Genomic DNA, 14,689 nt, shown 5'->3' with positions numbered 1-14,689 from the left:
CATATATGCATCACTCTTCAGATTCAATCGGGGGTTTTTATCCCAAAGCACTAGGTATAGGGAAAAAAACATTTAAAATACATTAATCGAAGAAAGATAAAATTTAGATGACCAACCCCACAGGGTAACTTTGAAGGCATTAGGAAAAAGGAAATTATCAAAGGAATGAAAATGTTCAATACACTCCTCTCATGAAAGCTGCTAGCCTGTAGCTGAAGGAAAAGTATTAAATATCCATTAAGTGAAAAAATCCGACAGGAGACTCTAAGAAGTATGGTCCTTGTGGAAAGTAAAATCAATTACTTAACAAACAAATACTAAGTGGTCCAAGGGCCAAGCACTCTGCTAGGCAGATTGAAACATAGCAAAGAAGGATTGTATATGGTCCTGATACCCTGAGAAACTTTCAGTGTAACTACAAAAATAAGATACAGATGAAGCAAAGAAAAATTGAAGCATTAAGCTGATTCTAAATAGGCACATTTGTTAAGCCTCGCCATTTCTGCCTATAACCACCACAATACTCTTATCTCTTCCTTAGTAACAGAACATTAATTTTATTTGTGCAGCCAACTAAAAGATTAAACTTTGCAGCCATCTCTTAGTAAGTTGTGGTTATGTGACTAGAAGTTTGGCCAATCAAAAGAGTTGTGAGAGACTTCCAGGAAGTTAAAGGAAGCTGACTACACTGGAAATAGACTCTTTTTTCTTTTCTCCTTTTGTTATCTGGAATGCAGCTATCACAGTCGAAGCTCCAGCAGCCACCTTGGACTACGAGGTCATCTCAATGTTCATGTAGACACCATGCACTGGAATGGTACGAAAGAAAGATAGAGGAAGCCTGGGTCCCAGATGAACATATTAACCATACTCCTGGACTTCTTTCATGTGAGAGAAAAGTAAACTTCAACTTTGTTTAAAACACTACTATCCTGGGCTTTCATTTTCATGTAGCAATCCCCAATATTAAGTACCACTATACTTCACTAAATATTACCTCATTTTACCGTCACAAAAAGGTAAATATGTGGGAACGGGGGGGATGCACATAATTATTTAAATGTTACAGATAAGCAAATCAGCTTAGAAAAGTTAACTTGCTTAAGATCGAAAAGTTAGTGGCTAAATCAAGATTTAAACTCACATTTATCTGACTCCAAAGAAATTCCATTACACCATACTTCTTCAAAATATTGTGCAGAACAGATACAGGAACATATAGGCAGGAACTGTCAAGAAAAATTTAGAAAGCTAGGCCTTGAAAAATAGGATTTGGAATGATGAGGTCAAAACAGACTGGGAGTGGGGGTTTGGGGGGGTCGACTAGAAAAGAGTATGATAAATAAAACAAAAGAATGAATATCATAAAACAGAAACACACTCATAGATATAGAGAGCCATAGGTACAGTGGTTACCAGTGGTGGGGGAGGGCCAAGACGGGGGGGGGGGGGGGGGAGGGGGGAGAGGAAATTAAGAAATACAAACTACTACGCATAAAATAAGCCACAAGGATATACTATACAGCACAGGAAACATAGCCAATATTTCATAATAACTTTAAATCGAGTGCAATCTATAAAAATATTGAGTCACTCCGTTGTACACTTGCAACTAATATAATATTGTAAATCCACCATATTTCAATTTAGAAAAATAAAAAGAAGACTAGGATAAAGGTCTCTGTGGCAGGAATTTTAGGGTATATCTATGAGCCGTGATAGGCAGGAAACAGTGCATTGACGAGAACAGTCTGATGACAATAATTTATATGGAGAAGTAAAGGTAAATATAAACACTGAATAAGAAAATGATGTTATAAATGAAAATTTTGAAAGAGGAAACAATTTGGACTTGGCTTAAAAACTCTAAAGTAGGGAAGAAATATTCAGAAAGGTTTCAAGAAAATTAGACTGTTAATGACTGGGAGAAGGAATAAAAGAGGAAGAATAGGGTTGGAGACATCAGCTAGAAAATCTTGCAAATGCAAAAGTAAGGAAGTGAGAGTCAGAATTACAGGAGAGACAGTGTGGGGGAGGGGTGGTCAACTGCAAGACATTTCAATGCAGGAAACTGAAGCTGATGGCAAAATGGATTAGGAAATAAAGGAATTTCTAGAGTTATTTTAAGTTGCTAACTCAGAAAAATGCTGACAATTCTGAATGAAATCACCACATTGAAGATAAAAATACTTAGTTTTGCATATAACTGGACTTGAACCAATCAGCAAATTTCCAAGTGGAACCATCTTGTAGAAACAGAGTATTAGGCCACAGGTCAAGAGAGCAGATAAAGAGCTTTGGAGATGTTAGCAATTATGTGAATAACGGATGCCCTCTGAAGGAGGGAAGAGCATGTGACTTAGTTTTCAAATAGCTGGCTGCTATTTTTATAACGAGGAATATAATCATCCATTAAATCTGAATAAAAACTAAGGGTCAATATGGGATGTGGCAGACACTGCAAGGTGCTACCACTCAATACCTACTGTCCCATTCTCGCTCCCTAACTGAACCCTGATCAGAATGGCAATGTGCTCCCCTTAAAAAATGACCTTCTAGCCTCTTGTGCATGTTCTAATTCTGGAGTGAATCTATGGTAAAGCTTTTGCGTTCCTGATAGAGGCATCTATTTCTTCTTTCTGCTTGAAGTGAGTACGAGCCCTGGCCTAGAGCAGTCACTGATGATCCCAGGAGGAAAGCCACACACAGCAGAGTAGGAAGACAGGAGGAACTCGAGTCTTGGATGACATCCTTAAGCCAGTCATGGCACCAAACTTGAACTTACCAGCCTCTGGACTCACTTTTACATGAGAAAAATAAATCCCAATGGTTTTAAGCCACTGTTAGTCAAGTTTTCTGCTGCCACCAAAGCATTCATAACTGAAAAACTAGCAAGTTATTAACCTGTAGCCACCAATGGTAGAAATATTTAGGACCAGGGACTTCAGCTAACAAGTATATAAGTACACACACGTTCCACTCACAAAAACATATGTGTTTACAACCACATCAACAAATCTACACCTATCTGATTCAGAGCCATAAAGGAGTGTTTGGGGAGTCCCTGCTGTGAAGCAGCAGGTTAAGGATCTGCTGTTGCTGCTGCTGTGGTGTGGGTCACAGCTGTGGTTCAGAGTGAATCCCTGGCCCAGAAACTTCCATATATGCTGCAGGCACAGGGGGAAAAAACAAAAACAAAAATAATTGCTAATTTTTAAACTGTAAATGAACTACAACAAATCTAAGTTAATGTGATTTACTATATACATGTAAAAACATCTTAACAAAGAAATATATGAGACAATAAAATTTAATAAAAATATCCCCCAAATTAAACTAGTCCTCTAATTAAAGCCCTAAACCCTTCTAGCATTGAGGGAATAAATTATTTCCCAGATCATTGGTTCATTTATCCAGTAATTCTATTTATAAACCTCTGAAAAAAGGTATCTAATTTCCCATTAGCTGCTTCCAGATCAAAATATAGGCTTTCTCCCTTGTGAAAAACCCACAATCAAGCCCTTTAACACACATGCGTACATACTTTTTAAAATACTGTCCTTTGTGTAGTGGCAAAATAATGCTACTACTCTACCATTTTCACGTAGGTTTCCATTTTTGACCTGGTGATAATGACTCTGGTTTTACTCATTCCATCTATCCAGCTATTCCCCACCCCCGGCCGCGTATGACCAAACACACGCTTTTGCAAGATGATAGATCTGTTAACAATAAAGACTCAAGTCTATAGAAGAGAAAACCATTGTCTTTCACATATTAGCTTTCCTGGCAAATGACTCTCATCTTCTCTTTTCATCTTTCTATCAGCTGAGCAATCGAACCCACAAAAGCATGTATAAACAACAGCATGTTTATAAATACCTATATATAACTAAACCCAAGTGCATATTTTATTCCCATACTCATGAATATTCCTACAGCATTCATTAAGCCAGAGTGAGGCTGGAGTACGGGAATCAGCCATGCCTTGGGCTTCTACTGTTGTCTCAGTCAAGGAAATACTTCAGCCAAGTCTCCAGGCCTCCCCTGGCTTTCGTTCATCTTTTTCTTTTTCATAAAATGCAGATGTAGGACTTATCTCTTACTTGCTTCCAGTTCTAAAACATTCTGGTTACATGAGAAATGTAAATGTGGGCAAATACTCAGATTAAAGAGTCACTTCCGGCTAATGAAGCAAACGGATGATTAACAGAAACCAGCTGGGATAAATATGCAGTGACAGGTGGTTAAAGGACTATAGCAGAGGATGCTAAATTCTGAACAAGTGAAACTGCTTAATTATAACGTCAAAGGTTGACCCCCTACAAGCTGTTAATGAAACATCAAGGAAACAAACAAGTGAACTGTCAGAACTGCCAGTTCTAAGCAAAAAAACAACACCTCAAGTCTTCTTTCTCCATCTACTCAAAGTGTGGTCTATCAAAAACATGGAAAAACAATAAGTAATGTAAATTATTATGATAAAACCATCTTTATGCTACAACCCAGAGAAAATACCTAATGGTATTATTTGGGTATATTTCTTTTTCTATGTGAATAATAAATTTTTGTTAAAAACTGCATTATTACATTTACGCATTTTTTTTTTCTTTTTTGGCTGCCCTGCAGCATATGGAGTTCTTGGGCCAGGGATCGGATCTGAGCTGCAGTTTCGACCTACACCACAGTTACAGCAATGCCAAATCCTTTAACCACTGTGCTGGGCTGGTGGGGTTGAACCTGTGTCGTGGTGCTGCAGAGACACTGACAATCCCTTTGGGCCACAGCAGGAACTCCTGAAGCAGATTTTTAAAGGCAGTATATTCAACTGTGCCAGTATTCTAAAGTTTAACTGAGCTCCCACTTTTGGACAATAAAGCTATTTCAAAGAAGAGAGACCTGAAAAGTCTAATTAAGAAATGTTTCAAACTCAAACACAAATAGTCATTTTAAATGATATCCTGACATTTAAACAAGCAAACAAACAAGAACAGATCAAGGGAGGGAGAAAAGTAAAGGGAAAAAAAAAAATCTAAAATAAAAGCTAAAAAGCAGAAAGGTAAAAACAGAAGTAAAAATGCTAAGGCATATTCCATGAATTAGAAAAACAACACAATGGGAACATTAACAGAGGCAACAGTAGCAGTGCAGTCAGCAGGAAGAGGCGGCAGAAACTAAGAACAAAGACAAGGGAGTAAGTAGGCAGAGAGAAGGGAATAAACAGCCACATACCATTTGAAGTTACAACAGAGTGAGTGCTACAGCCAACATCTTACACACTATTACTCGGCCACCTCAACCAAGCAGGACATAGCTATGAACCGCAAAGCAAGGGAAAACAGGATTCTCACAATAGCCGAAACTGACAATCATGCTGCAAAAGTGAGTGCTTCTCTCTTGAGCAATCACTTTCATCCATACTTTAGTAGAATACTAAGAAAGCTGGTTATAGTTTCTCTGTCAGCAGCATATCAAAAGTGAATCAGAAGTAAAGAGACGTCTAGAAACTGGTACACTGATAATACCATCATATTTACCAGCAATACAGGAAACACACACACACACACACAACAAACACCATCACCATCACCATCACCATGGCGGCTGCCGCCACCACCAACAAAAAACTCAAGAGCTAAAAAAGCACAGCAGTCTGGAAACATGAGGAGGGACAAACAACACAGGGCCTCCCAATCGGCTCTAAATGCATCAGAGAATGACATCCCTAAGAAATGAAAAATGTTTAAATTAAGATCAGTGAGCTCGGTTTAAAACAGAGGGCAGAGACCCCACTTAAAGCCGTTTCCACCCTGGATGGTTAAAGTTAAAAAGTAGAGACAGGCTTCAATACCTGAAATTTTTGCTTATGTTAAACATCTCATTCTCTGGCCAAGATAATTATGGGTACAATAAAAATAATGAAACAGGGGAGTTCCCGTCATGGCGCAGTGGTTAACGAATCCAACTAGGAACCATGAGGTTGCGGGTTCGATCCCTGGCCTTGCTCAGTGGGTTAACAATCCGGCGTTGCCATGAGCTGTGGGGTAGATCGCAGACTCGGCTCGGAATCCGTGTTGCTGTGGCTGTGGTGTAGGCCTGCAGCTACAGCTCTGATTAGACCCCTAGCCTGGGAACCTCAGTACGGGGCGGGAGTAGCCCCAGAAAAAAACAAAAACACCAAAAAAAAAAGAAGAAGAAGAAGAAACAGAGCTACAGATGGTAAAGAAGCCATAATTTTGAACATGAAGAAGATAAAGAAACCAAATCTATCTGAATAACATTAAATGGTAAGTAGTAATCTAGCGTGGCTTGTATGTCACGAATCCACTTGTGATGTGCAATGATCTGGTGTCGAGAGCACACTGATATGTCCTGTTCACAAGCAAATTATTGGTCACTTGTGTTCCTCTAAGAAGTTCAAAAGCCATATTAAAAAAAAAACAAAAAAAACCTGCTATTACCTGGATCCTTTCCATACCTCACACAACTAGAATTTGCACTTTTTCACTCAGAGCTACAGCAGATAACTATAGAAATTTTAGTTAAATAACAATCTATATTTGGCAAACTTTTGGTGCTTACTACGTGCCAGGTCCCAGTTCTATGTAAATGTAGTAATTTAATCATAGAAACTTAAAGAGTCCAGAGTCATCTTGAACATGTGGTTAAATAATCATTTTTCTATTTTAAACCAGTTTCTCCAATACTAATAAAAATGGCCATGTATTTTTTCAATCTGGCATCATTATTACTAAAAAAAAAAAAAAAAAAAAAAGACAAAAATCCCAACCTTTTCTCTGTGTTTAAATGAAATATAATTTCATCTGGATTATATCTTTCTCAGAAAAACACCATGGTAGAATTAAGAAAAAATTATGAAATTTTAGCCCCAAAGAGTAATATTTGGACATACTATGTGGGGGGAAAAACTAAGAAAAGCATTTAAGTAAAACCATAATTTTTTTCTACCCAAAATCTGTTTTACACTGCAGCTGATTTTGAAATGAGATAACCAGATAACATGGACTAAACCTATTACCTAAGACCTTTTTTTTAGATATCTAAATCTACATCTAGTGAGCCATCCAGTTTTCCAATTCTTAATGTCATGTTAACACATTGAGAGAAAACAAATGCACCTATGATGTAACTGTACCCAAAAGCTTGTACTTGAAGCTGATGAAGCTCAAGAGCTTTCAATTCAAACAGCAAATGTAGGGCGCAGAGGAACATCAGGGGAGGTAGTCATCAAAATCCAGCCCCCGGGAAATGCTACAGGACAGATGCCCCAGTTTCTTCCACAAATCCACGCACAGAGTATCTCAACACAACATTAAAACCCACACTTGCCATCTCACCTCCCTGAAACCTGCCAGAGTTTCTTACTCCGTAGGCACATGTATTAGGGCACCTGAATCACATGGGTGTCTCCCGTTACAGGATGAGCTCCGTAGCTTAGAGCAGGGCCCTGACGATGCTACAGCCAGGGGTGAAATCCCCGCCTCGCCCCCTCAGTTAACTCACCTACAAAACAAGAAAATACTGCCTACCGCTTAAAGAAATTTTAAGGATTCAGTGAGGAAATATCTTAAAGCACCTAGCACAATGCTTGGCACATCTTTGGAAGTGAGAAACTACGTAATGAGTGAATAAATAAAAATGAAAAGCAGAGGAGTTCCCGTCGTGGCTCAGTGGTTAACGAATCCGACGAGGAACCATGAGGTTGCGAGTTCGATCCCTGGCCTTGCTCAGTGGGTTAACGATCCAGCCTTGCCATGAGCTGTGGTGTAGGTTGCAGATGCGGCTCGGCCCGCGTTGCTGTGGCTCCAGCTCCGATTGGACCCCTAGCCTGGGAACCTCCATGTACCGTGGGAAGTGGCCCCAGAAAAGGCAAAAAGACCAAAAAAAAAAAAGAAAAGCAGAAAAATTAAATAACTGTGACTTTTATCGCCTTAGACTTCATCTAACCACTAGTATCTACTGAACAAGAAAATGACAAAATGGTAAATAGTTAAAAAAAAATTAAGGGACGATAACTGAATACTCTTATCAATTTCGAAGTAACTACACTTGATTCTAAGGTACTAAAACAACCAGTTTAATCACATGAAATAGCACTGATAAAGCATGGAGTAATTACAAAACAGGCTAAACCTGACGAACCTGGCAAAAGTAATGAAATTTATTTTCTAGCTAAAAATGATCAACAATCATCTTTAAGCATAATTTTTAATAATATGGAAAATATTTTTAAAAGAATTTTTAAAATATCAATATGACTATTCTGAGTCTTTTCAGAGTTTTCTTGGTTTAAACTAAAAAACCAAAAACCTAACAAAGCCATTCAACCAAGTTTTCCATCTGAACAGTAGGTGGCATAACGTGCTTACTTTAAGCCAGCGGCTGCAACGCGAGTGCCGTGGGAGTAACAAAAGAGTGCTACTGACCACCATTCGAAATTCTGAAAACATTTATTTAAAAGGATTTAAAAGTCCTAATTTGAAAATAAAATCTTTCAAATAATATGAAAATACTTACATCTCAATTTGTCCAGCATTTTTCCACCACACATGGTTGCTAACATAGCTTTAACTGAAAATACCGTCAACTTGCCTCGGCCCTCACTGCAAAATAAATTATATTAGAAATAATTGCTATCTGGAACCATGAAAGCAATCAAATGTATCACTAAAGATTGAGCAACCAGTAAATTGATTTCTGCCCTGATGTTATAATATTACCACATTTAGAAACCTTGCTTTTTTTTTTTTCCTTTGTGGAACTAAGGCTTCACCTATGCTACATGAATAGATTTAAAATAATAAGAACCTGGTTTATTTGGAAACGAGCTTAGAAACACCCTATAACATAACAACTTCTCCTGGCTTTGTAGGCTAAGGCCAAATGGATGGATGTGAAGGAAACATCCCACCAACTTACCCCGTTAGATCCACAGCTGAGGTGTTAAGAATTCAAATCTGAGGCACCACTCGGTTTGAACAGCAATTCAGAAACCTGTCCTTCCATCAGGATATTATAAAAACAGTTTATTCCTATGTTCTAAAGCAGCAGGATGCATATTGCTATAAAGATTTTATAGCACATTCATCTTTGTTTTGACCGTAACAACCTCTGTTACCATGTGTTTATTCTAAGAAGCTCATCTGTCTCATGAGACATCTGTGTCAGATCGTCTCCTACCACCACTGTGAGAAAAGTGAAGGGAAAGGGAGATTGATATTAATTCTTCTTTGGGAACTAGAAAGATGAAATGCAGAACATATATGAACCCAGGATTTCCTGTTGTGGCTCAGTGGTAATGAACCTGTCAGTATTCAGGAGGACTCGGGTTCGATCCCTGACCTTGCTCAGTGGGTTAAGGATCTGGCATTGCCTCAAGCTGTGGTATATGTCATAGAAGCAGCTCAACCTGGTGTGGCGGTGGCTGTGGGGTAGGCTAGCAGCTGCAACTCCAATTCAACCCCTATCATGGGAACTTCCATATGCTACGGGTGCGGCCCTAAAAAGACAAAAAAAAAAAAAGGAACTACCCAAAATAACGCTGTATACCACCTACAGAGCCAAAAAACACCCTGACCCAATGTGGCCACTGCTCCATTCAACTATGCCCTGGTTTCAGAGAAGATGAAAATTTCACCAGCCAGTTTTATAAGTCATATATGTAAATTAACAATGGGTTTTTGTGTTAATTTTATAAAGCTTGTGCTTACAAAGTTTCATAGTGACTTGGAGATGCCATTGCAATAATGAGAACTATATCATCTGGGTTTTGAAAAGCAAGTGTCATCCTATTTATATTTACCAATGGTCCTAATAGAGTATCTCCCATTTATTTTCCAAAGCTTCTTTTCTGTATACAATAAGATCATACCTGAAAAAAGGCGACAAGCCAGAAAATTCTGAGTGAAAATAGTGCCAGGAGATACTAAGGTTTTGTTATCATCTGATTTTTAACTATTACATCTCATTAAGTTTATTCATAAAATAAAACAGGAATCCCCAAAACTAGCCGAAATTTAAATGAGGTTTTTTTTAAAACATATAGTTCTTCAGAAATACAGATTCTGTAGCCATTATTTAAAAGTCTATAGCTCCGATTCGACCCCTAGCCTGGGAACCTCCATATGCCACAGGTCCAGCCCTAAAAAGACAAAAATAAATAAATAAATAAAAATAAAAACTCTACAAATAACAAATGCTGGAGAGAGTGTGGAGAAAAGGGAACCCTTCCACACTATTGGTGGAAAAGTAAGTTGGCAGAGCCACTAGAGAAAACACTATGGAAGATCCTAAAAAAACTAAAAATAGAATTACCATATGACTCAGCAATTGCATTCCTGGGCATATATCTGGACAACACAATAATTCAAAAAGATATATGCACACCTATGTTCTCAGCAGCACTATTCACAATAGCCAAGACATGGAAGCAACCTAAATGTCCATCAACAGAGGACTGAATAAAGAAGATGTGATCCATATATACAATGGAATACTGCTCAGTCTTAAAAATCAAAAAAAATAATGCCATTTGTAGCAATGTGGATGCAACCAGAGATTAACATTTTAAGTAAAGTAAAGACAGAGAAATACAAATATCATATGACATGGAGTTCCCATTGTGGCTCAGCAGTTAATGAATCTGACTAGGAACCATGAGGTTGCAGGTTCGCTCCCTGGCCTTGCTCGGTGGGTTAAGGATCCGGCGTTGCCGTCAGCTGCGGTGTAAGTTGCCAGCGGCTACAGCTCCAATCTGACCCCTAGCCTGGGAACCTCCATACGCCATGGGAGCGGCCAAAGAAAAGGCAAAAAAGACAAAAAAAAAAAAACCCAAATATCCTATGATATCACTTCCACGTGGAATCTAAAATATGACACAAATGAACTTATCTACGAACAAACTCAGATATGAAGGACAGATTTGTGGTTGCCAAGTGGGAGGGGGAGGAGGGGGGGGAGGTTGGGGTTAGCAGGTGCAGACTATTTCACATGGAAGGGATAAACAACAAGGTCCTACTGTGCAGCACCAGTAACTCTATTCAATCCTCTGAGATAAATCAGAATGGCAAAGAAAACTTAAAAGAATGCATATATAAGTGGATCACTTTGCTGTACAGCAGAAATCAACACATTACAAATCAACTATGATTTTTTTAAAAGAGAAATAGAGATTCTGCTCCATGTCTTAAACAGTACCAGCAATATGGCACCTGGAAATGATAAGGAATATTCCTATGTCAAATATTTATTGTATTATATTAGCAATGTGAGTGGCTATAGAGAGCATCAACTACATTAAAAATGACAGATTTCTAAAACCAATAGAGAACTGTTACAGTGGACATTTCTTTTTGGTCACCAGCCATCCAAACGCTGAGTCTATGTTTATGCACACCCTACCTTCTGCAACAAGTGCACTGTCCACTACCAGTATAAAGCAAGAAAAAAAAACCCAGATGTTTGCTTTCCCATCTTTCTCAGAGTCTAAGACAGGGCATATAACACAAGCTCCACCAATAACATGCACACACTCTAGACTTCAAATAGAAAACGATTAACTTGTAGAAGTGAGAACTCTAAAGAACCCACCTGACAAAGATGGCAACAGAAGGAGCTGAGACAGAGATTCTGGTGGCAGCCCACAGCCCAGCATCAGTGGTGTTTGAAGCACAAGAAGCAATACCTATGCTCAGCTTGGTGGCAGAGGTGCTTCCTGAGACTAGTTTTGTGGTATGATTTTGAGCTTTGTTCTTGCTGGTGTGGTCTTCAAGCCTACTTTGCCAACCTTCTCGGAAAGCCAATGGGTCACCCACATCCTTGGAATAAATTAGCCACAGGTGGTTCCTATTGTTTACAACTAAAGAACCCTGATGGATGTAGCTTCCATCCTGAAGTAAAGTGGCCTAGAAATATAAAGCCACAAAAGAAAACGTTCCTGAAGCTCAAAGTGAGAGCAAGCAAGCCTGCTGACCAGCAGAGCAAGAATGAACAGGAGTGTTCGCCAACACAAGTCAAGCCTTGCTGCACAGCTAACAACATTTTTTTTAAGGTAAACGTGCTCAAAACACTTTTTGCAGATATAGATTTCATGATGCAAGAATACCAAGAAAATTCCACAGAAGAAAAGTAAAAATTAATCTTAGAAGAGATTTCCATAGAAACTGGGATACTGATTTCCTTTAGGAGAAGAGGGAGGAGGAGCAGCAACACAGAAAGGGCAACACATGGGGCTTCCGGGTGCCGACACCATTCTATTCCTGGGCCTCCGGAGTATGTATATAGAGATATGCTTTATAACAACTCATTATAGTGTACCTTGTTTTAGGTATTTTTCAGTAGGTGTTTTCTATTTCTGAATAAAAGCTTTTATATATTTCTACTTTGAATAAAAACTTTTATTTAAAAGAAAATGAATCCTGCGAAAGTAATGGGTTACCATAACTGAACAAAGCTAATGCTTTAAGGGGGAGAATGATGAAGGGGGGAAAGTCAGACTAAAAAACATTTAAGATATCTAAACTGCAATGCGTAAAATTTTCCAACATAAAACGTATAAAAAGAATTAAACATTAAAAACTCCAAAGCTCAGGCCCCATCTTTAGATTTCTATTAAAGAAAAGACTGGCTATTAGGCTGTCATAAAAAAATAATGAAAAAAAAAGATGAAAGATAAAAAATAATATCCAAGACAGATTACTAAACTAAAAAACAAACAAATAAAACCCACAAGGCATGGAACAAAATAATTGTTAGAATGCAATCTAGCAATTATGTTAAAAAGGAGAGAGTAAAAGGGAGTTCTCACAGTGGCACAGCAGAAGTGAATCTGACTAGGAACCATGAGGTTGTGGGTTTGATCCCTGGGCTTGCTCAGTAGGTTAAGTGAGCTGTGGTGTAGGTAGCAGACACGGCTCAAATCCAGCGTTGCTGTGGCTGTGGTGTAGGCTGGCACCAACAGCTCTGATTAGACCCCAAGCCTGAGAACCTCCATATGCCGCGGGTACGGTCCTAAAAAGACAAAAGACAAAAAAAAAGGAAAGAGTAAAAATAATATTCTCATATATTTGTCTGTGTATAAAGTGTCAGAAAGGATATTGAAAAAATACCATTGGTTGCATTCAGGGTGAAAAGCAGGCATCCAAAGGAAAGCAATGAGCAAGTAGGCACTTTTCACTTTATAAATATGAAATGTTTATACTAGAAGAGAAGGTTCTTAAGCCAATAACCTAAAGCTCCCAAATGAAGACACTAGAAAAAGAAGAGCACGCTAAACCCAAAACAAGCAAAAGGAAAAAAATAATGAGTAAGAGTAAAAGTGAATGAAATTGAAAACAGAGAAATACAGAAAATTAATGAAACCAAAAGCTGCTTCTTTGAATAAGCCAATAACATTGATAAATCTCTAGCCAGACTGACTAAGAAAAAAAGAGAGAAGACCCAAATTATCAATATCAAGAATGAAAGAGGGGATATCACCACAGGTTCTCTAAACACGACATAAATAATAAGAAAATATAACAAATACTTTACATCCATAAATTCAACAACTTGGATGAACTGGACAGACACAAGCTACTCCTTGAAAAACACAAACTATTATGGCTGCCTCAAGAAGAAATAGGTAACCCAAATTTGGTATTTTTAAGCTCTCCATAAAAGAAAGCTCCTCATTCAGAGAGCTGTTCTAGAAAATACTAAACATTTAAGGAGAAAAATAACTGCATTTCTACTTTCTTCTAGGGAATAAAAAAGGTGGGAATACTTACCAATTTTTTTATGAGCCCAGCATTATTCCGATACCAAAACTACATAAATAACATTACAATAAAAAAAATAATGAGTTGGTATCTTTCATGAACACAGGCACAGACCCTGCAACAAAATGTGAGCAAATCAAATGTAGCCATATAAAAAGAAAAGATTAACAAAAGAATGATTAAAAAAAAATGATAACCCAGGGAGCTTTATCCCAGTAATGTAACACTAGTTTGACATTTGAAAAATCAATCAATATATAGAGAAAAGCTGTACGATCATGCAAATAGATGCAGATGACAACACTCAACACCCATTCCTGATAAATACTCTCAGGATACCAGGAAAATAAAGGAATCTCCTCAGTCTGATAACAGGCATCTTCAAAAAAAGTAACCACAGTTAACATCACACTTCATGATGAAAGACCAAGTAAGTGCTTCTCCCGTGAGACCTAGAACAAGTCAAGGATGACAGCTCTCACCACTACAACTCGACCCCGCACTGGAGAACTAGCTAGTGCCATAAAGCAAGCAAGAAAAAAAATATAAAAACACATACAAATGAAAAGTTTAAAAAATAAAGCTATATATACTCCAGGCAATATGACCTACTGTGTAGAAAATCCCAAAGAACCTAGGAAAAAACACTACAGAACCCAAAAAAACACTATAATAAAGGAGTCTGGCAGGCTTGCAGAATACAAAGTCGACACACAAAATTCATACTTCTGTAATTAGCAAAAGATAACTGGAAATACAGTAGCACCAAAATATGAAAAACATGAATAATTTTTTTTAAAAAAGTATGTTCAAGATTTGTACGCTGAAAACTACAAAATACGGATGAAAGAAGTCAAAGAAAATGTAAACAGAGAGATACACCATATTCATGAAATGAATGACGCAAAACT

The 14,689-nt window shown here is 38.0% G+C and overlaps 1 protein-coding gene across 19 annotated transcripts in view; it reads right to left on the bottom strand.

The window, feature by feature from the left end:
- DTNB (dystrobrevin beta) overlaps positions 1-14,689 on the bottom strand; it is a 247,703-nt gene that overhangs the window by 169,619 nt on the left and 63,395 nt on the right. For all 19 annotated transcript variants that reach the window (XM_047782486.1, XM_047782488.1, XM_047782490.1 and 16 more), the window contains one exon: positions 8,539-8,624. In XM_047782486.1, coding sequence (XP_047638442.1) covers positions 8,539-8,624 — 86 coding nt within the window. The remainder of the gene's footprint in view (positions 1-8,538; positions 8,625-14,689) is intronic.

This window comes from Phacochoerus africanus, chromosome 5 (assembly GCF_016906955.1).
Source record: "Phacochoerus africanus isolate WHEZ1 chromosome 5, ROS_Pafr_v1, whole genome shotgun sequence".
NCBI lineage: Eukaryota > Metazoa > Chordata > Mammalia > Artiodactyla > Suidae > Phacochoerus > Phacochoerus africanus.
This window is presented reverse-complemented; position numbering and strand designations above follow the sequence as displayed.